General features: G+C 48.1%; 2 protein-coding genes across 7 annotated transcripts in view; one reads left to right on the top strand and one right to left on the bottom strand.

The window, feature by feature from the left end:
- Positions 1-6,902: 6,902 nt before the first annotated feature.
- On the bottom strand, positions 6,903-11,869 carry DBX1 (developing brain homeobox 1). Of its 3 annotated transcripts, none has more exons than XR_012653190.1 (5): positions 11,384-11,869; positions 10,817-10,918; positions 8,878-9,080; positions 7,532-8,497; positions 6,903-7,013 (listed from the first exon to the last, which is right to left on the bottom strand). XR_012653190.1 is itself a non-coding variant. In XM_075048234.1 (4 exons), the coding sequence occupies exons 1-4, from the start codon at positions 11,754-11,756 to the stop codon at positions 8,123-8,125; spliced, it is 1,053 nt and encodes a 350-aa protein (XP_074904335.1). In that variant the 5' UTR covers positions 11,757-11,869; the 3' UTR covers positions 7,056-8,122. The 3 variants fall into 3 exon arrangements, 1 of the variants encoding a protein (XP_074904335.1); XR_012653189.1 differs by lacking the exon at positions 6,903-7,013 and adding an exon at positions 7,056-7,418; XM_075048234.1 differs by lacking the exon at positions 6,903-7,013 and having other exon boundaries at positions 7,056-8,497.
- Positions 11,564-21,864, top strand: part of PRMT3 (protein arginine methyltransferase 3) — a 162,769-nt gene continuing 152,468 nt past the window's right edge. Inside the window, exon 1 of one of the 4 annotated variants that reach the window (XM_075048231.1) lies at positions 11,564-11,685. In XM_075048231.1, coding sequence (XP_074904332.1) covers positions 11,649-11,685 — 37 coding nt within the window. In that variant the 5' untranslated portion in view covers positions 11,564-11,648. The remainder of the gene's footprint in view (positions 11,686-21,864) is intronic. The other 3 variants (XM_075048233.1, XM_075048230.1, XM_075048232.1) reach the window with 3 other exon arrangements.

The raw sequence follows: 21,864 nt of genomic DNA, 5'->3' as shown, positions 1-21,864 counted from the left end.
GACTGACTGTAGGCAAATACTTCCCCATCAACATCTCTGTTTGCTTAGTCACACAAAGAAATCCCTGTTCCTCTCTCCTTCCTTGCTCGGAGAATCACCAGATGGATTGGGTTGGAAGGGACATTTAAAGCTCAACTGCTCCAGCCCTCCTGCAATGAGCAGGGACATCTTCAACTAGATCAGGTTGCTCAGACACATGTGATTTGATTTGCTCCTTTGCTGGTGTGTTGGGTTTGTGTAGCAGGGGGGTACAGGGGTGGTGGCTTCTGGGAGAAGCTGCTGGAAGCTTCCCCTGTGTCTGACAGAGCCGAGGCCAGCCGGCTCCAAGATGGACCCGCAGCTGGCCAAGGCCGAGCCCATCAGCGACGGTGGTAGTGCCTCACAGATAACGTATTTAAGAAGGGGAAAAGAAGTTGCTGCGGAACAGAAACTTCAGCCAGAAGAGAGGAGTGAGAATACAAGAAAGAAACGACCCTGCAGACCCCCAGGTCAGTGCAGAAGGAGTGGGAGGAGATGCTCCAGGCGCCAGAGCAGAGATTCCCCTGCAGCCCGTGGGGAAGACCACGGTGAGGCAGGCTGTCCCCCTGCAGCCCAGGGAGGTCCACGGGGGAGCAGATCTCCACCTGCAGCCCGGGGAGGACCCCACGCTGGAGCAGGGGGATGCCCAAAGGAGGCTGCGACCCTGCGGGAAGCCCGCGCTGGAGCAGGGTCCTGGCAGGACCTAAGGACCGGTGGAGAGAGGAGCCCAGGCTGGAGCAGGTTTTCTGGCAGGACTCGTGACCCCGTGGGGGACCCACGCTGGAGCAGGCTGTGCCTGAAGGACTGCAGCCCGGGGAAGGGACCCACGCTGGAGCAGCTCGTGGAGAACTGCAGCCCGTGGGAAGGACCCACATTGGACAAGTTTGTGGTGGACTGTCTCCCGTGGGAGGGACCCCACGCTGGAGCAGGGGCAGAGTGTGAGGAGTCCTGCCCCTGAGGAGGAAGGAGCGGCAGAGACAACATGTGATCAACTGACCCCAACCCCCATTCCCCATCCCCCTGTGCTGCTGGGGGGGAGGAGGTAGAGAAAATTGGGAGTAGAGTTGTTCCCAGGAAGAAGGGAGGGGTGGGGAAGATGTTTTCAAGATTTGGAGTTTTATTTCTCATCACCCTGCTCTGATTTGATTGGTAATAAATTAAACTAATTTCTCCAAGTCGAGTCAGTTTTGCCCATGACCATAATTGGCGAGTGATCTCTCCCCGTCCTTGTCTGGACCCACGAGCCTTTCGTTATATTTTGTCTCCCCATCCCACTGGGTGGGAGGAGTGAGTGAGCGGCCGTGTGGTGCTTAGTTGCTGGCTGGGCCCAAACCACGACAGCTGGAGACACAAGGAGACCAAGTTACAAGGGATGGAGCCCATGCTCTGGCTAAGCATGGGTAATTCCTCCTCCTGCTCCTGTAAGAAGTTCACCCACATGGGACTGGGCAATTAGGAGGTCTGAAGGACCTTAATATGAGATGGGATCTACAGATAGATGGGAAAAGGTTGTGCTTCCAGTGAGATCTTGCAGTAATCCTGACAGAAGGACCATTGTACATCAAGGAGCTGGTGATCCACTTAACAGTTAACCCAACCCAGGCCTGTGCTTTGCTGCAAGAACAGCCTGGCCTTCAGACCTGTGTTGTGCTGCACAAATTCCTTGTTTGTAGGATAAACCCAGCCAGCCCATTCCAACCGAGGAGCCTGCAGGCAGCTCCTGCTGGGTACTGGGGATTAAGCCACCCGTGCGTCCTTGCCTTTATCTACCCATGCAGCAAGAAGTTCTCATGAGTACATCCTTCCTGTCTGACAGCAGAAATGATGAATAGAGTTGTTTTCTTGTAAGAAAAAAAATCCTATAATAGCTCAAATAACCACACATATGGATGGGGTGTGACTAGCACGGTGTGTGTAGATTGGAGGCCCCTTTGATGCTAACACCACTCGGGGTTCCCACCATCTAAAGGGACACAAGATTCTCTCTGCTATTCTCGTCTTACAGCGTTAGCTGTAATAAATCGCACTTTGATACCGCCCTGAGGCCGAGTGCCTTTCTTACCGGGATCATAATGAACCAGCACCACCCAGTGTAAAACAGACGTTAGGACACAAAGCCCAAACCCAGTGGGGGAGGAACAACCTCATAAGCTCAGGTCTGTGCGAGCCGCTAAACCTCATCCACAACAGTATTTCTGGCAACGTAATTCCACCATTTTCAGCTTACCGCTCTCTGCCTGGCCCCCCATCAGTCTTGACTATTAAATGAATCTACTTCTGCACAGTGGTGCACAAGTCATCTTCTTCCTGCTGCAGATGCTGGACATGCCAACTAGGACCAGCACATTGCTAGATTTACCGCTCCCAACCCAGTAAAACTTGTAGCCTTGGATATAGCGATCGTAACATTGTGGAGTTCAAGATCCTGCTAAGCACACTGAAGACCAGCAGTAGGACAAAGACCTTGGATTTCAGAAGGGCCAACTTCGGTATGCTCAGAGCTCAGCTGTGAGAGAGTCCGTGGGAAGCACCCGTGGAGGGAAAAGGAGCTTGTGAGTGCTGGGAGTTACTCGAGAACAGCCTCCTGGAAGCACAAGAACAGCCCATCCCCTACAACGGGAAGGGGAAAAGGCAGAACGAGACCACCCTGGCTTAGCAATGAGCTTTTGGGTGTGCTTAAAAACAAAAAAAAAGACACATACTGGCTATGGGAAGGTGGCCAAACACCCATCAAGGACTACAAGAACCTTGCTGGGGCATGCAGAGCTGTAGTCAGGCTCAGCCAGAACTGAAATTGGCCAAAGATGTCAAGAACAACAAGAACAGGCTCTTCAGCTACATGGGCAGTAAGCAGAAGCAGAGGGAAGGCGTAGGTCCGTTGCTAAACAGGGCAGGGAAACTAGTTACAAATAATGCTGACCAGGTAGAGGGTCTCAAGACTGTCTTTACTGGTGTAGCTGGACTCCAGATCACAGCCTCAAGTAGCTGCAACGACATACGTGTCGACCCACCAGTAGTGGAGGGAGGGCTGGTCTGCATCCTCTTGCAAGGGCTCAGCCCACATAAATCTGTGGGCCCAGGCAGAATCCAACCCAGGGTGTTAAGAGAAGTGTCTGACATCATTGTCACAAGGCCACTGTCTATAATATTTGAAAAGTTGTGGAGATCGGGGGATATCCCTGATGGCTGGAAGAGGGCAAATGTTGAATCCATCTACAGGAAGGGCATTTGTGCCACATGCACTTTTGACACACTAGTGAAGACGTTCCAGGTGCTAGAGCAGCTGAAATCAAAGCAAATCAAGAAAACAGATCAGTTTTCTGCTCTTCAAACTGGTCACTTCAGGCCCAGCTATGTGCCAATGCGTGTGCGTGGGTTGGGGAGAAGAGGAAACACAACCAGGAGTGAGACTCTGCCTTGTTCCTCTTGACAACGGTAGAGCCCGTAGCTGTTGTGTCAAACTCTACCTTAAACTTCCCAGGCAAAGATTTTTAAATGCCATCGGTGTTTTTGAGGACTGAACTTGGGTGTCGTCAAAGAAGTCTGGTTTTCCTTAGGATGGGGATTTAGCACTGGTGGGGGTTTAATCTTTCATGAGCCTCAGGGTGCCCTGGTTGCTTCTGGAAACGACGGCCTTGCATCCTGGGCTCTATTTCTTTAAGATGATTGTAATGTTCAAACTTTCCTGGAGGACAGGTGTTCTTCAAAAGAGGCAATTTAATTTTTTTTCCTTTTTTTTTTTTTTTTTTTTGGGCTCAGCTGTGGCATTCTCAAGCTCTGCAGTACTGAGATGCGGGGTGGCTGATGAGAATTTTTTTGCTTACTGTTGTTAGGAAAGACAGTATTTCATACAGATGGGATATACGTGCTTTCCCACATCTGGTGTTAATATCTGTGGCTTATTAGATGATTTCTACATGTATGGATAAGTCTTTTTTCAATGGGCATACAGGAATATTGGCGCAGTGCTCCCTGTATGGGGCTGTGCAGGAGGCTGCCTTCCTTCTCTGCCCTGGCTGTGGCACAGGTAAAAATACTTCCAGCTCCCTGATTTGTGCAGGGTGCTGGCTGAGCACCCTTTCAGCCAGGGAGGGGGACCAGAAGGGCACAGCGGGGCCCTGTGCATCCCGGGCACGCTCCGGAGCTGCCGGCGGAGGATGCTGCCGTACAGCTCTGCAGGTAACAACAGCACAGATTCCCTGAGAAAATGACTTATTTTCTTTTCTTCCCCTGTGCAAAAGCCACTCTCCCACACTGGGGGAGATCAGAGTTACAGCAGGCACAGATGTTGAACCAGCTGGTTTAAGGGATAAAATAATTGAGAATTTGCTGCCCTGAGCTCATGGTCACCAAAGATAAATCCCCCTCTCTGCCTTTCCCGTCCCCCAGTGTCAGATATTTCCACCCTGGCTGTGAGAAGGAAGACTAGACATACAAGCCCACTCTGGGCCGCTGGGTCTTTAAAAAGAGCACTTTAATATCATAACACAGCAGTTGTTGTGGGAGCGCATGACGTACGGGATTACTTTGTACCAGAGTTTCAAAAACTGTTGCTGCTACTAGTCAATATGGAAATCTTTCCTTCTCCATGGAGCCAGGAAAGGCTTCTTCTTGTCACCTTTCCTCCTTTCCAAAAGCATACAGAGAGCTGCATTTAAAAAATAAATAAATAAGTTCCAGGGCCAGCAGTTTTGCATTAGCCTCACCAAGATTAGCTAGTTTTGGGGAATAGGGGGAGGTGGCCTCTGACAGTCTTTATATTAACAGCAAATTAAGAAACATTTTGCTCTTACAAATACACCCAGGCTGAACTCCCAGTGTTCTGCATAGCAGGAACAAACCCAATTGTCATCAGGTCCTCCTAAAGCAACTGGAATCTCTCCACATTTGAGGTAAACGAATAAGTTAATGCCTCTGACGTAAGACCTCAGGAAGGGTAGCTACTTCTGCAGGACCGCTCTTGGCACAGCTGTCCTGCATGAGCCATCACATCCTAGTTGTGAACTCTGGCTTCACCAACCAGAGTATAAAATGGAAGCCTTGGAGAGGGAAACTTTTTCTGCAAGCCACAGATGCAGTCTGGCGGCTGTTGGTAGGTAAGAAAAGCAGCTCTTTAATTTCTTGTTAAGGTATCCCTGAATCTCAAATGGTTGTGCTTGGTGGTCATACAATGTTCTTTTTGCTAGAAAAAAAGTCCCTCGAAAGGGAAAAGAAAAAGATTAATGAATGTTACATTTCAGGTGAGGGTTGCCTGTTAAGTCGCAATTCCAGGTTATTTTTCCTTTAGTAAGGCTGTTTGTCTAGCAGAATAAGATGTAATAGTGCTCATGCTGAAAGAAGTAGTCTGAAATAATTATTTTTGCGAACATTACAAGTGCAGGCAAGCTGTAAAGAGCAGAGGGTGTAAGATGATTAGTAGCTTCTGTTGAACACCGAATCAGGAGGGATTATGTATAAGTGATACCTGTTCTTGTTTTGAACATGTTCTTTCTTTGAGTATTGTGGTATGTGTGATGGTATCTGTGGTCTCTAGAGTAGCTTATGAATTTTACAAGAAAATATGTGGTTTGAATTAGATCTGTTTTTATAAGTTACTTAACTATGGTCTTATGCTTACTGGACTAGTAAAATTTAAGTTATAAGTACTTGTCATGGGGTGCTCTACCACTTAAAGGGTCAATAGATTAATAACAACATAGCCTCCTGTATATATGCTGTTGATAATCCATGTAACAGCCCTTTTATTCGGTCCTGGATGAGCACTCGGGTAGTTTGTGCCAGTTAATGTTTAATGTGCATTTGTGTGATGTTTTGGGTATGCTTGGGAGATGTGCTGTTTTTCTGGAAAAGCTTTTTTTTTTTTTTAAAAAAAATCCACAAAACCAAACCCTTATGCTGTTTCACTGTGTTTTGTGGGATAAATACTATATGTGCCTTACCCAGTCTCTGCCCTGTCTCAGGTGTATGTTATCAATTGCTAATGGCTGTAAGGTGTCAGAGAGGTAGAAGGTGATTAAACTGATGATGTGTCCTGGCTTAGGTGTGTCCAATTACCTAATTGGAAAGTGGTTAAAGACCTGGAAGAGGCTTCCTAGAGGGGTGCTGGCTGTCCCATGCCTGGCAGTGTTTAGGAGGCTTTTGGACCATGCCCTTAAATAACATGCTTTAATTTTTGGTCAGCCCAGAAGTGGTCAGGCAGTTGGACTAAATGACTGTTGTAGGTCCCTTCCAACCAGAATCATTCCCTTCTCCCTTTTGTGCTTTTCCTTGTGGCTGTGGCGGCGTAATGAATCGGAGCACACAGGGATAGTTGCGTTCAAGTGGTGTCTGCTGCGTTTTTTTCTTTTGCTTTGTGTGTTGTGAGTGGTGTGCATTAGTCAGAGTCTGTGGAAGAGAAAATAAGCTAACTTTGTAATGAAATCTCTGTTTCAGCAGGTCTCTGATACCCATATGCAAGGAGGAAAACATTGACATTTCTGTAGTGTATTTTTGTATCTAAAAACATGTGCAGGTAGTTCTGGATTTGCCTTGCTTTGTAGAAGTGATCCTTGACTGGACTTAAGGCTGAGGAGTTCTTTTAAGCCTATCTCTTCCATTCTGTTTCTCTACCCCATAAAATATTCTAATCAAATGCTCCCAGCCTACAAACTGTAGTAACTTTCTTAGCAGGGTGATTGCAGGGCAAGTATCCACACCCTGACCTTCCTGGGCAATAACTGAAGGAAGGAGGAGAGCCAGAAGGGCTTTAGGGGGGAGCACAGGGTAACACCAGCAGAAATTAAATTGCATTTGAATGCAAGGAGGGAGAACCTGTATTCGTTTTAACTGCAGAAAATCTTTAATCCTTTGGTTGAGTTTCTCCCTAGTTAAAAGGCAGGTAGATATTCTTGTGAGGTTATTTAATTTGAAGCTGCTAAGTTCTTATTGAATCACTCCACTGTTGACAAAAGGTAGTTTTCTTTCCCCGTTTGGCCCAGGACACAACCTACAACAACCTGTAAACCAGAACCAAGTATTACTACATGATCAAACTTGGAAGTCTACTTTTTTTTATTTGACAATCATTCACTTTATTATATATACATATTTAAAGTCTGTACATGGTAAAATACAAAATAAAAGCGTTTCTTTATAAGTTACAAAATTAAACAGCTACATTTGTCTGTAGTTTAGCCGTCATTTAATTAAAAAAAAGGAGAGAAACCTTGTTGAGCCATTGTTATATTCATTCACAATAACCTTGGTATAAAACATCCATACAGAGTAAGTGTACAAAATAGTGTACAGTTCATATAAGCTGTGCAAAGACAGCAAAGTTCAGTCAAAAATCAAAGAGGCGTATCCACTTTCCTCTGTCCACACCATGGATAGCAGAAGCAAAGTGGAAAACAAGCACAAGCCTGTGGGCAAAAAGGTGGGTTAGACAGTGCTTTGAATATAATATTGATGCATAAATTAAAATGAAAAACATATAAATATATAAGGTCTCCATTACACAAGAAGGCACACTTACATTACACCTTAGAAATCATTCCAGGGATTTCAAAGGATCCGTTGCACAACTGTTGTGCTGTTTGGGGTGAGGAGGGAGGCAGCGTTTGGTCTGTGTCCCTCAGTGTTATTTACTTTCGGAGAGAAGGGCTGCTAGGTCAGACCAGTCTTCAGGGTTTTGAACTCTTACTAGTAGCTGGAAATTTGCTTGAAAAGTAGTGAAAATGGCCACAGCACCTATATTGGGTTTTTGTTGTTTCTTATCGGGGGGGGGGGGAGTTTCCCCCTATATACTTTCCTCCCTGCTATAAAGCAAGAGGTTGCCTGTTGCTTGCTTTCAGGAGAAGGTAGCTAATTGAGCAAATGTTGATTGTTAAGCAGAGAGAGTTATGAAAAGGTTAGCAGATGCTATGAATATGACAACCTCCACATGGGGGGGGGGGGGAGGAAGGAATACCTATAAGTAGACAGTCTTGCAGCTATGTGACAAAGAACCTGCACTGGAGAAGTATGTGGACATTTGGGTGGGACATCACCTCTTCAATTTATAGCACTCTGGGTTATTTACATCTTTGCAATGTCCCCATGTGATGGTAGGGGCAGGCAGGGTGATCTAAGAGACTGTTATTTCTTCCTCTTCCTCTTCCCCTTCATCATCCTCTTCCTCTGAGTCTGAGAAGTCTGAAGGTTTGCTGGGGCTGCTAGAATGGGACGGAGAAGGAGACATCTGGGAGTCCAGTCTGTCCCTCAAGTGTAGGTGTTCTGGGGACTGGTGGTAGGTTAAGGGATGCCGGGGACTGGGTGGGCACGCGGGGGCAACTTCTTCCTCCTCCTCCTCTCCTGTACATTTCTTGCCTACGTCACTGAGGTCGGGGTGAGGGTTGAACTTGGTGGGGAGGGTCTGTTCTCTGCAGCCACCAGAAGAGAGAAGCTCTCTTTCTTTGGAGTTCCTCCACTTCATCCTCCTGTTCTGGAACCAGATCTTCACCTGAGGGGGGGACAAAGCAACACAGAAATGAAATGGTTCAGTAAAACAGGGACCACGCAAGGCCTTTTGGTTGCACCCTCGAAACCCTGCTCCTGCCCAAGCTAATAGAAACCGCAAACCCTGACCTTTGGGGACCCTAGGAGAAGGGTCGGGGGGGGGGCAATAAGGCTGTTGTCTGTCCCATCCTAGTCGCCCAGCTGGGAATCGTGCCTCTTTTTTGGCTCCGTTGATGCTCGTGGCTGTGTAACTTGCTTTGGGCTTTCTCGTGGCTGTCGGCAGTTCTCCCTGCTCCCGTCCCCTTTTCCTCCCCTGCCCTCAAGCTGCCCCGACGGGTGGAGGGGGGGGAGCCAGCTCTCCCCACCCCGTGTGTCCCTTCTCACCTGCGAGTCCTTGAGGCCCAGCTTGGCTGCCAACTTCTTCCTGTCGGGTTTGCTGATGTACTTCTGCTTCTGGAACATCTTCTCCAGCGCCTTGCGCTGCACGTCGGAGAAGACGGCACGGCGCAACATGCCACGGCGGGGCTTGCCGCGGGCGGCCAGCGGCCAGGAGAAGGTGCCGGGGATGGGGACCACGGTGGAGGCGGCTGTGGGGGGGACACAAGGAGCTGAGAGGAGGGGAACTGGCCCCCGCTGCCCCCTCCCTGCCCTTTGGGTGGGCACCCATCAACCTGGGGCTGTGAAAAGGAGCTTTAGGCTTAACTAAGCAGCCCCCCCCCCTTCCCTTTCAGCCAGTGATCGCTGGGATTAGATCTATCAACTCAGACGTGTAAAATGGATCAATAGTGGCTGGTTTTGTTGGGAGATTCAAAGGTCTCCGGCCTGAAAAGGCAAAGCGAGGCGTACCGGCTAAGATAGAGGTATAATAAAAAAGCTTTCCCTCCTGCTCAGAAGCATTTGATTTTTTCAGGCGCTTTTATCATTTCAGGCGCTTTATTATGCTCGAGATGAAAATGAGGACTTTTCTGATTCGAACAAAACCGCTCCTCTTCTGATGCAGTTTTGATCAATCAGTATTCATCTTTTTATATTAATCTCTTCTCCCCCCCCCGCCCCCGCCAAAGTTGGAGAATTCAATCCGAAGACATGAAAAGTAACAGCTAATTAGCACATTGCCTGGTTCCCAATGGCATTGGTATGATAAAAAGGGCAGAGTTTCGCCTTAAAAAAAAAAAAAAAAGGGGGGGGGGGGAACCTCCCCAAGAGAGACAGAGATGCTAATGAAGCGTGAATGGTAATTGTGTAGTAATGAACTAACAGAAAAAGACTGAGGACAAGCAGCTAACGCCATATATTATTGGAACAAAAGAGATTTACACTTTCAAACTAAACACAACGGCATGCCAGGCTCCTCGGGAGAATACTGATGGCACAATCGTCTCTTTCCCCAAATCATTTTCATTAAATGGACATGAAAAGCTATTTATAAAGCTCAAGTTGTTTTTGTTAGGCTATTCAGATGCTGGAGAAAGGAAGCAAATTCCATTATCCGGAGGATGAATGGAAGAGCTTGGGTTATTTTTTTTTCCCTCTCCCTTTCCCTGTTTTCTTTTTAAATTAATAGCTTGTTTGTGTAATTAGATTTTTTTTTTAATTGTTCTCTCAGCGTCATAATACTTCAGCGCTGTAAGAATCATACCCCCGTAGCCTGCTTTCTGGCCGAGGCCGTGCCGTCTGAAGAACCAGTGACGGGTTAAACGAGAAAGGGGTGAAGTGGGAGACCCGAGGTGAAGGAGGGGAGGGTTAGTACGCGCAGGAGGAAGAGGAGGAGGAGGAAGAAGTCAAGCCGCGCCCGCTGTACCCCAGGATCCGCCGGTAAACACCAGCAACCCGCCGGGGGCCGGAAAAAAATTGGGGTGGGATGGAGAGGGCGGAGAGAGGAGCTTTGCTTTACAGGGGAAGGGGGGGCTGCCTCCCTCCGCCTGCGCGGAAGGGGGGGACGCGGTTGCGCGGGTGCGGAGCGCGGCGGGAGCTGACCGCTCCCCGCGTGGTGCTGAAAGCCACGGAGCCGTCCCGGGGCGGTGGGGTTGGGGTGGTTGGGTTTGGGGGGGGGGGGGGTTTGGTCGGGAGGAGGGGGACCCGCCTCGGGACCGTGGACAATCCCGGCTAATTTGCGGATCAGCGGGGGGAGCGGGCAGGGAATGTCAAGCAGTCACTGCCCGTGCTAAATCGGGCATCAAATTGGCGCGACTGATGGTTGAATGTTGTACTCCGGCCAACCTCTGAACTAGAGCATCACCCCCCCGGGGGGACCGAGAAATATGACCGGGCTGTGCCTGCCAGCGGGGCTGGAGGGGAGAGAGAGAGATTTTTCAAGACCTACCTGGGAAATAGGAGGATCTGATAAAGGGCTGGAAGGATCCTTCAAAGTACGGGAAGGAGAAAGTCTTTGGAGGGACGCTCTGAAGCAACGCAGGGGAAGTTTCTAGTAAATAAATAAGAAAATGAAATTAAGCAGAGGGTTACCACCGGTTGGAGTCGACGGCTGGGTCTGGGGACCAATGTCGTGGTACTATATTCCCCCCCCCCTCCAAAAAAAAAAGGGGGGGGGGCAGAGCGAGCTCGAAATACGTTTTTGCCGGGATGGTTTTGCCAGCAAAGCTGCACCCCGGAGGGCAGAGTCAGCCAGGAGACCCGTCTGTAGGGACACCCCCCCCCCCCCCCCCTTCCCCTTTCGTCCCCCTCCCGGCTCCGCTCCTCCGTCCTGCGGCCGCTCCGGAGCCGGCAGAGCGGGACCGGCCCCTAAATCCGAGCGGTGCCGGAGGGCTCTGCAGGTTTTTCCCCTCCCTTTCCCAAACCGTCTCCCTCCTGCCCACCCCCCCGCACCCCCCCTTCCGCAGCGAGGCGGTGGGTTCCGCGGGCGCGGAGGCTCCGGGAGCGGCCGCCTTACCGGCGCGGGGGGCGGAGGAGAGGATGGCGTTGACTCCAAATTTCAGGAAAGTCGAGTCGCTGCTGGAAGTCTGCGGCGAACAGATCCTCCTGGAGCCGGTGGAGGAGGAGGAGGAGGAGGAAGAGGAGGAGCTGGTGAGCTCCGGCGTCCCCGAATCCGTCCTGGCCGCCGAAGTCGGGGGGGACATGCTGGGCGGGGGGGCAGTCCTGGGCAGGTAACCGGTGGGCCTGCTGATCCGGATCAAATCTTCCACCAGGAAGCTGGAATGGCTGGAAAAAGCGGACTGCAGCGACTGAGGCAAGGTGAGGGTGGGAGTGGGCCGGAGGAGGCTGGGGTAGACGGCCGGCGGAGCGATGAGGCTGGGGAACATCATCGCTGGGGCCGCTGGGTTGGTTGGGTGGGTCGGTTGTTTTTTTTTTTTTGTTTTTGTTTTCTGCTTGGCAAACCTCGTGTAGGAAAAGATCCGGCTGGCGAGCCTGGCGGGGTTCTCTCTGCCCCTTCCTCCTGGACGAGGGGTTTTATAGTGGTCAGCCCCGCTGAGGCTCTTTCAAAAGTGACAGCCCCAACAATGGGGTTCAACAAAGTTCTCCACTTGAGCTTCATTCAGGGCGAGCTCCGGGCTTCTCCATTGGTCCGGGGCTGCAATTTATGATTGGATTAGACTTCATAAGCAACCGGGGCACAATGGCCCCGCCACAAAGAAAGTGTAGTCATCAATTTTGCATATTGACCGCCTCTTTGGAATACAGCGCTCCAAAGGCTCCCAGCAGGGTTTTGTTCAGAGGCAACACACACAGGCTAATTAAATGCCTATTTAAAAGTTTCGAATGACATCTTGCCTCGTAGAAAGGGAATTATTTAAAGAAAGCACTAAATTTATTTGCCGCTCCCCTGCTGAGTTTAGGAAATAAATCAATAAATATTCATATAAACTTATCTGCGGGCTCTCGGAAAAGCACGGCGTTTGTGGAATGGAAAATACAAATTAGAAAACGTGGAACGAAGCTAGGTTGGGGGGGGGGGAAATATTCGGAGAGCGGATCCCATCGCGATTTGAGGGCGTTCTGCCCCCTGCTATCAGCAGGCAGCGAAATTTGTGCGGGTAGTCGGGGTTGTTTCTGTATCTGCACGTCAAAGGTGCGGTAGAAAGCGAATTTGCGGGGTTAACTTTTACTTTCAAGATCCGAGCTTCGTCAGAGTCTTGGGTACGGGCGCTCAGGCGAGCGGTTTGCCCGTATGGGACCGAAACGTAAGCCTTGTTGTAACCCAGAAGAACTCTGCTCCGGGAAAACCTCAACACCGAGCTTAGAAAAAAATCTGAAGGGCTTGTTGGGACCAGAGCAGCCCCCTCAGGTTCTCAGTCTGTCGGTCCTCTTAAGCTCATCTACGTTAAAAATAGTGGAAATCGCTAGCCTCCGACTGTGAAAACGAAGACAACGTTGTAGCATTTGGATCCTTTTGGCTAAAGCAGTCCGAGCTAGTCTCGGTTTTACCGGTGTCGGTGGCTGGAAGCCTTCTCGACACTGCCAAATTCACCTGAACTGCCTTTTTATGTGCGTGCCCGTGCGGGATTTGTGGAGGTGTATTCCTCTTGGTGCCGCAGAGCCCCCGGTCCCTTAACTTCGGTGCGAGGGGCAAATGGCATCGTCTAACGGAAAAGTAGAAAACAGGGATTTTTCTGGCAGAGGGGATTTGTTTGCGGTGGCAAACGTGGAAATAGGCGCGAGTGCAGTTAGTTTCCTTTGGAGCTGGGTGATGAAAGCAACTATTGAGAGCGGTTTTACCTGATTTCTCTGTTAAAGCCTATAACAGATGTGTTAAATGTCCTATGTTTTAAAAGCACCCTATTCAGTCCTTTGGTGTGGCTGAACCTTTGCAAGCAGAAGTGTGCAGCTCAACCATGCAGCCTTTATCCTATTAACCATGAACTAACTGTCACCTTCAGCTGTTTTCCCTTTTTACTTTTTAACACAAAGCTTTCTCAAAAATCTTATTAACCAGCTTTATTTCTCTCGATGGTTTTTGTCCGGACGTTTTGTGTTGATTATCTCCATGTCGATGCTTTAACCATTCAATAAAAGTGCATCTGCGATTTATATCACATTAGGGAAGAAAGAAACTCTGTTAAACCTCTCTCTTGATTCAAATCAAAAAGTTATTTATTAGAGAGGACGGAATCAGCCCTCGAAATTGTATGATCCTGACAAGCTTTCCCGGTGCTGTACGCCGGCCTCCAGCAGATGAGCATCTGCAGAAGGCTGGCTGGGAAGATCTGCTGTCTGAAAGCATCACTTTGAAATAAAACCTCGCTGGAGTCGTGTCCCCCCCCCCAGTTTTGTTAATCTCGATGCTTAGCAGGTACAGGAAAAAAAAAAAAAGGAAGGCAGGAGCTGGCAGAGCCTGAGGGGTTCGGGAGGGTGCTGGCGGCCGGGGGTGGGTGGGGGGTGGCAGAGAAGGCGGGGGCTGCCCCGTCCTCCTCCGGATTTAGCTTTTCTCTGGCCCCCACCCGGAGCCCCCCCGGGGTTCTCTCAAGCCCGTTTATACCCATGGCTGCTCTCAAGGTGTTCTTTAGCAAGCGGGTGGGACGGTAGCGAATGGAAAAAAAAAAAGCGAAGAGGGCTTTCCCGAGAAAAGATGTGCCTGCCCCCCCCCCCCGCTTTACACCCCCCACCCAGTTTCCCCCCCCCTGCCCACCTCCATCCCGGCATTTCCCAGCACAGCTCCGCCCGGGCTGCTCCCAGAACACTTAGTTTTTTACAGTCATTATACGTTTCCTTTGAGATGATTTACTCCTTTCTTTACATATACATTGGGGGCATTTTGCCTCACTATAGACCAACTGCTGCTAATTTCTCTGGTTTAAAAAAGAGGGTCTGACATTTTCTGGAAGGTTGGGTCAAACGCATGCTGGGGCACACGTGGACCCAGTTCCTTGTGATGCGTCTGAGCACACTCATAAAGAATTCCTTAAGCACCAAGGCAAAAGGGACTAGACATCTATTGAAAGGGAAGATAGACCATAAGAAACCAAGAAATCAGACGAAAGGATCTTATTTTAAGTGATCTCCTTTGGAAGTTTCTTTTCAAAGGCAGTGATCATTTAAGAGAAAGGGAATTCTAATGTCTCAGGATAAAACCTGTGACTAATGCCGTTTGACCTATGCTCACGCCGTTTTGTGCTTCCTGCCATTCATTTTAATGTCGTTATCTTCAAATTTATTTCTTAAAAGTCACTCACTTGCTTTGTCGTTAAAAAAAAAAAAAAAAGTGGGGGGTGAGACCCCCACCCCAAACCGCCGGCAGCCGTGGAGGGGGGGGAGGCAGGGCTTGAAGCCTGCGTGTGTCCCGGTCCGAGGCTGGTAATCCGCATGAAATTGGGAGAGCCAGCACTTCAAATCCGAAGACCAAAGAGCTCGCCTGGGCTGGGCCGGTGCCTCCCCAGAGCCTTGAGAGCAGCCAGCCCTCTCCCCGCCGTCCCCCCCCTCCTCTCCTTTCCCCGGCCCCGGGAGAAGAACGTCTCAATCACGGCTCTGCCCGCGGGGAAACGGCCCCACGCGGGACGACCCCCCCACCCGGCTTTTCCCAGCTCCGGTCCCCAGCTCTTCCCGCAGCAAGGTGAAAGCCCAATTTGCCCTTCCCGAGCCGGGAAAGGCTCTGCGAGCCCCCGCTCCGTACCCCGACCTTCTCCAAAGCTGCGGAGGAAGCGCGCGTGTGTGCGAGTTTTGTTGTGTTTTCTTTTTTTTTTCCCCCTCTCTCTTTTGTTTTTATTTTGTTTTGAGTTTTGCGTGTGTTTGTTGTTTTTTTCCTTTTTTTTTTTTTTTTTTTTTTTTTTTTTTCTCCCGGGGAGGGCGGCGGGAGGGATGCTCCGTCCCCGGCGTGCCCAAGCTCCCTAACCGCTGCTTATCGCCCTCGTCGGGAGCTTGAATGGGGGCTGCGGGGGCGAAGCTATATTAAGACACCTAAGGCTTCACCTTTAGAATTCAAGCACAAGGAACAGTAACTGTTGGTTCGTTCAAAGCTCTTCTAGATCCCCCCCTTTTCTTGAAAATCCTTCTATTGTGCCAATCAAGCAGATGGTTTGCAGGAAATATAGCTTGGCCCCAGTGACCGAAACTAATTTTAACTAGCTTTCCAAGCCTGGCACGTTTGTTTTGCTCTTACAAAATAGCTAAAAAAACAGCTGGCAAGGGTGAATTAAACCCATTAAAGACACATTTATAAGAAATTATATTCACATAGGTTGCTTGAAACCCCCCTAAGAGGGGAGAGATGAGCGTATTGAAATGAAAATGTCCCCGAACACACTACCCTCCTTAACATCGCCTGAGAGTCTCAAAACATTTTACTAAATAGATTAACTTGACTATTGTTTCGCATCACATTTATCAGCTTCATTAAGTGAATAGCTGAACAAATATATTACGCATGCATGAAAAGCTCTTTTGGGGGCTGCCTTATTGTGTCCTCAGCCCTGACAGGTGGTTAACTGTGTTTCTCTCTCCTCTCCCCCCCTCTCTCTCTGCGCAAAGAAAGAGGGATCTCGGACAGAGCGCGCAGCCCAGACTTGGCAAAGGGACCTAGAGGGGAGAGTTACTTTCTTTTCCCTCGCCATTCATGCTGGCCAGCCCAGAGTGCACGCAGCCTGAAATGCGACCAGATGATCTGATCGTGTCAAAAGTAATTAACTTTAGTTTAGTCCCTGTGTCTTGCTTGCGCTTTACTAACTCCTTCCAAGCCTGTTTAATTTGCATCCTTTCTTCCAAATTTGATTATTTTTGTCCACTTCGTCCTTTTATCCTTCCCCCAACCTCCACCTTTGTTTTAAAAAAAAATAATCTGCCGTCGAACAATCCCCCTTCTTTCTTCTCCGCTGATCTGTCTAACAAACAAACAATCATACGACCTCCCGAAAAACAACCGCTTTCAAGAGCTAGGATTTGCGTGTTTCGGAGACCTAGGGTTTGCAAAACGCAATATGGCAGTTTATTCGTTGCCTCAATTTCATGATTATTTAGCATGGTGGAAACGAGATGGGAGGTGGGCAGTGGCTGTTTGGGTTCTCGGATGCCGGAGGCCAAGGTCCTGCTTGTTTCAGTCGTGGTCTCGGCCCCGAGAGTTTCCAAGTTCGACTGTGCAGAATAAGCGCGGAGGGTGAGAGAACACGATACTTTCCCATGTATTTTCTCCAACATGTATTTCTTTCATCTTGCTCCAGTAGGTAAGAAGAATTAAAACTCCTTTTGTCTTTCCAATCAGGTCTTAAATCGACTCCTACTGCCTCACCACAAATCAAAGTGGCAAATTTCCCTGCTCACCGAGTCACTGAAATCTCTAGGCAGTGGGCGGTTTTAAGTGCTGGGAGTTCAGGATCCCGTTACTTTTTCCGCTCTCAAAGCCCCACTTCTGTTCCCCGTTCTTCAGGTTACAACAGGAAGGACAACCTTCCTTGGAGGAAGGGACTCTTGGGGCAATTCAACGGGAGAATGAATGTCTCCTGGGGCAGATTTCGGCAAACCTGACGGTTTGCTGTCACCTTAAACTGAAGGTCCCTGAGCCCGCGTGCTCCGTCGGTGCCTGCCACAAGGGCGGACGCAGTCTTTTAGGGGCTGCTCTCCATCCCTCTGCCTGCTGGAGCAGTGCGTAGGGACCTCTGTCTCTCGGGGAAAGAAGAAAAGAGTTAGGATTTAATTACCCTGTAGGATTAAACCAGGACCTTCTCTTATTTCTACATCTTTTCTTAAAAGGGCCAGACCATTAGCCCTCAATCCCTCGGTTTTTACCACGCCAACCAACTGACACTGCACTTCCCTGGGGCTTAAGCCTCTCTGGAAATGTTTGAGGCAGGCTCGGAGGAGAGATGCTGATGAGAGCCCGGGTATTTGGAAACACTTCCCCCAGTGGAAAGTCTTCCCTAACGTATGTGCTCGTGGTGAGTAGCCAGAAAGGTAGTGATGGGCTGGGTAGGTCATTTTGCTCCTTCTGGGTGACAATACCTTCAGATGCTGTGATCTGGGGTGGGGAACGGCTGTCATGGGGGTGTCCAGGTAGGTGGCAGAGAGGTTTCAATGAATCGGTCACATGCACTGTGCTGTATCACCCTGTCTGGAAGGTCATACTGTCCCTCCTGGTGCAAATGCTTTGAGCGTGCAGGTATTAACTTCTTGGCACAAACTCGTTGTTGCAAGATTATTCCTGATTTGAAGGTATCTTCTTCAAAACTCTGCGGTTTTCTCTCTTTGAGTCCTATATGAAGGTGCTGAAAGTTCTGTTGATAGGGATTAACCCACCCATCTTTTGGTGGGACCAAAAGCCGTATGATAAGGAAAGAAGAGCAACTCAAATACTCTAATAGTTACTTAGCAAGAAAAAAGTGCAAAATTTCCTTGCTGGGATGCTGCAATGCTCTTGCCATTGAAATGGGGGAATGTCTTAAAAAAAAAAAAAAAATTAAAAAATTTGTGAGTTCTAGGGGTTTTTTAATCATTGAATTCCCAGGCCATTTGGTGATTTCACTCTGGAAGCTTTACACTGGTGTCCATTGAGGCAAGGGATTCACAGTTAAATGGTTCTGTTCCAGACCATGTCCTGATCATGGCTATATTCGTGTCTGTAGGTCGCTGGCAAACTGTAGTGCATCCACAGAGGAAAAGACTACGTGCAGGCTTCTTTGGAGGTGTAACAATTTATTTTATTTTATTTTATTTTATTTTATTTTATTTTATTTTATTTTATTCCCTCTCCCCTGAAATAGAAGTCTATTGATACTGAGTACGTTTGGTTTCTGGAGCTCTGACAGAAGAAGAGGGCTGACAAATTTTGTCCCTCAGGGTTTACCTTCACAGAACCCATGAGATATGAGTTGGCAAGCACTGGCCCATGTGCTCTGCTCCCAGCTACTTTGTGTAAATTGGAAAGTCAGCTGAAAGAAGGTAACTGTATTTCTGTTGTCCTTTGGGGATGCTTTTTATCAAGCGACGTGCTTCAGGTAGAGAAAACCAAGGAGAATGGAGCAATAATGCCTGAGGAATGAATAGCTTCGTAGTCTTATGCATGATGGACATCTCTTCAGCGTTCTCAAGTGTAGGTCTCTGGATGCAGGATGACTGGCTCCCTGCAGAGCCAATAGATTTTGCACTGGATCTCCGCTCGTGAGAAAGAGTTATTCTCTTTAGAAAACATTTGGCTCATTGTGGAGACTAAAACGGGACTGCCCTTCTTCTGGGCTTTGCTTCGCAAGTGGTGCAGCTTCACGATGTTCAGAGATGAAGGGCTCTTCCATTTTACCACTGGGAAAAACTGATGGGGCTCTGATTTCCCTTGCACATGTAAAGCTTTCTTGAAATAGCAAAGACCAGAACCTTTCTCATGGGAGCTTCCCCAACCTGTAGAAAGTACGTTCCTTCTCAGAGAATTGTGTTTCTTTCTGACAAACAGAAAAAAAAAAAGCCTTACTTGCTTTCCACCAGCCATGAGATTGGATAGATACATGGTGGAATGCGTTGCCCATTTATGCCTTTAGCTTTCTGAAAGCAAACGGAAATCTCTAGGACTAAGGAGGGTGCAAGCGTGTAAAGACAGTTGTAGAAAAGCTTTTCCCCATGCCTTTGGCTTGAGAATGTTGCTCGTTCTGTCAGGGCTGAAGTCAGGGGCAAAACTCATGCTAATTTCAATGCGGTGGGGTTAAGCCCTAGAAGAATTTGAATGTACTTGTCTCCTTTCAGTACTTTGTCAGGAGTGTTTTGATACTGCAGGGGGAAATATCAAAGACGACTGAAGTTTAGAATTAGACAGTCAGGATGTTTGAATGGGATCTTCATAGTCTGCAACAAGTTTTCTCAGGTTTCTTGTCTTGTCTGCAGAAATGAGAACTACTTAATGAAAATCACATTTTAGTGGTCGTGTTCACATTTTTGGCTCTCATCGTGACATGAATTTTGTCCTTTTTAAAAAACGTAAGAGGGTGGAGAGCATGAAATCTTGTGTCTCTAGGAAGGTCTTTAGGGGCATTGGATGGGATTTAGCAGATTTAAAATTTGACTTGAGGAAGTCTGGTAAGGTCAGGTCGTCCTGGCACAGGACATGGCTCTTTCTGAGGAGCCGTACTCTGGCTGCTACTTGTCAGACCCAGAAAGGTCAGGAGAGAGGAGGTTAAAGTAGCTTTAAGCTACTTTTGCATCCTCCAGCTCTGTGGATGTCCTGGGATAAGGGGTAGTTATCTAGTGTCTTTTAAAGAGTTTTGGCTTAGGTCTTAAATGGAAGTCTATCCCCTCACCTATCAACTTTTATCAAGCTTTCCCTAATAGTATCACACCAAAAAATTGTCTATCCTCCCTTTTTGCTGAGAGTTTACTGCTCCTACAGAGAAAAAAAAAAATAAAATTGGCTGAGGGGAATGCATAGAGACGGGACTAAATTGCGGCCTTGGGTCAGACCCTCTCTTGAGCGTAGGTTTAAGCAATGAGGCTGGACTTCTGCCCTGGGGCACTTAATATCTAGGCCTTTTCCCCGCTCCTGCCCTTATAGCAGAAGCAGGAAGGGGTAGGACGGTTACCGAAGCATGGAAAAGTTTTCATTCTCCGCTGTCTGTCACAGCTGCGTGTACGGCAAGCGTCTCCAGATTTGCGAGAGGAAGAATGGAGGATGTCCTCTTGTTATCTTCTGCTATTTCTACAGTGTCCTTTAGCCAAAGAGAAGGCTTTTCGATCTCAGTTCTGATGCTCCAGCCCTAATATTGAAAAGACTGTTTCGAGAAGGATGAAATAAGCATGGGATTTATGAGGTGTACTGATCTGAGCCGAAGGATCCAGTAATTGGTTATCTTTCTTTGGAAAAAATGATTCGTACAAGGTGTCGTGGTTTAAGCCTAGCCGGCAACTAGGCACCACGCAGCCGCTCGCTTGCTCCCCCTGCTCCCAGTGGGATGGGGAGAATCGTGGAAAAAAAAAAAAAGGAAAAACTCATGGGCTGAGGTAACAATGATTTAATAACTAAAGTAAAATAAAAAGTAATACTAACAACAATAATAAAAATATAATAATAATAATTGTAATCAGAAGGAATATAATAAAATAATAAAAAGAAAAAAAAGATGACAAGTCACGCGCAGTGCAATTGCTCACCACCTGCTGACCGATGCCCCAGCAGCGATCTGCCCCTCCTGGCGAACTCCCCCCGGTTTATACACTGGGCATGACGTCCTGTGGTATGGAATATCCGTTGGGCTCGTTCGGGTCAGCTGTCCTGGCCGTGCTCCCTCCCAGCTTCTTGTACACCTGCTTGCTGCCAGAGCATGGGACACTGAAAAATCCTTGACTTAAGATAAGCGCTACTTAGCAACAACTAAAACAGCAGCGTGTTATCAACATTATCCTCACACTAAATCCAAAACACACTGTACGAGCTACTAAGAAGAAAATTAACTCTATCCCAGTCAAAACCAGGACACAAGGGTTTGCATCTGTTTTCAGCCCCCATGGTATAAAATGGGACTGACTCTGGTCTGGACTAGGCTGAGATCAAAATTCGAAACTGACTTATTTGCTCTCTGGGCAGATGGAGCAGGACTGTGAAACGGTCTCACTATTTCTGAGAAAAATACATAGGCTTTGTATGAAAGCTTTAGGAAGAACCTTGTCTTGGCTTATTTTCCATTTAGCATCGTACCTATGTGCGTGTAGGTTCTTCCCTTGAGGGAGCAGGCGAGAATGATGTGCTCTAACATACCGCAGCTCCTTTCCACCCTGCTTTTAGTGTCTCCAGGAAGCCAGGACATTTCAAACTTGCTCTTTCTGTTGGGAAAGCGACTCCAGTCCACAACGTGACTGTCTGGCCACACGGAAAAAATCCACAAAGACAACTAAAGTCATCCTCCTGGGCTGGGGACTTCTCAGCTTTCGTGTCGGGGATCCGGGATGTCCCCTGGAGCTGGGGCCGTGTGGCCAAGAGGACTGTTGTCCTCCTCCTCCTTCCCCAGCCTGTCGACTGTAAAGTATGTCCTTAAGGCAAAAATTACACCTTTAACTCTCTAGCTTAGATGCGTTTTAAGTGGTGCTCTCCTGAAGAGCTGCCGTTAAATCATAGGGTTTGTTTTATGACGTATTTTCAAATAAAGCTTTGTTTAAGCAAGGCAGGCAAGTAATTACTTATAGTTTTTTAAGAATGTGCACTTTGTTTTCTTTTCCTCTTCATTTAAATTCCAGAGTGCGCAGGACTCCCATTTTTAAGTAGATTTTAACCATGACTAGAGAAGCTTAGTTATCAGTTATGCACTATAAACAATATGGGGGGGGGGGGATGTTTTGATCAGAGCTATTCAGTCCTTGCTTGCTAATCTAATTACAAAGTGTAGGTTTCCTGACACAGAGCTGCTCGCATAGAAAAGGCTTTTCTCACACCTGGTGGATTGTTTAGCCAAGCTTTTTAAATGCTTACAGTTTTAAAGAAAAAAAAAATCTTTTTAAAAAACAAGTTCCTGTGCAGGG

The sequence above is a fragment of the Buteo buteo genome, chromosome 16 (genome assembly GCF_964188355.1).
Source record: "Buteo buteo chromosome 16, bButBut1.hap1.1, whole genome shotgun sequence".
Lineage (NCBI taxonomy): Eukaryota > Metazoa > Chordata > Aves > Accipitriformes > Accipitridae > Buteo > Buteo buteo.
This window is presented reverse-complemented; position numbering and strand designations above follow the sequence as displayed.

Coding starts and splice junctions, on each gene's coding strand:
- DBX1 (XM_075048234.1), bottom strand. CDS start 11,756: ATGATGTTCCCCAGCCTCATCGCTCCGCCGGCCGTCTACCCCAGCCTC. Junction 10,919..11,383: donor CTCCTCCGCCCCCCGCGCCG/GTAAGGCGGCCG, acceptor TTTATTTACTAG/AAACTTCCCCTGCGTTGCTT. Junction 8,498..8,877: donor TGGGCCTCAAGGACTCGCAG/GTGAGAAGGGAC, acceptor TCCCCCCCTCAG/GTGAAGATCTGGTTCCAGAA.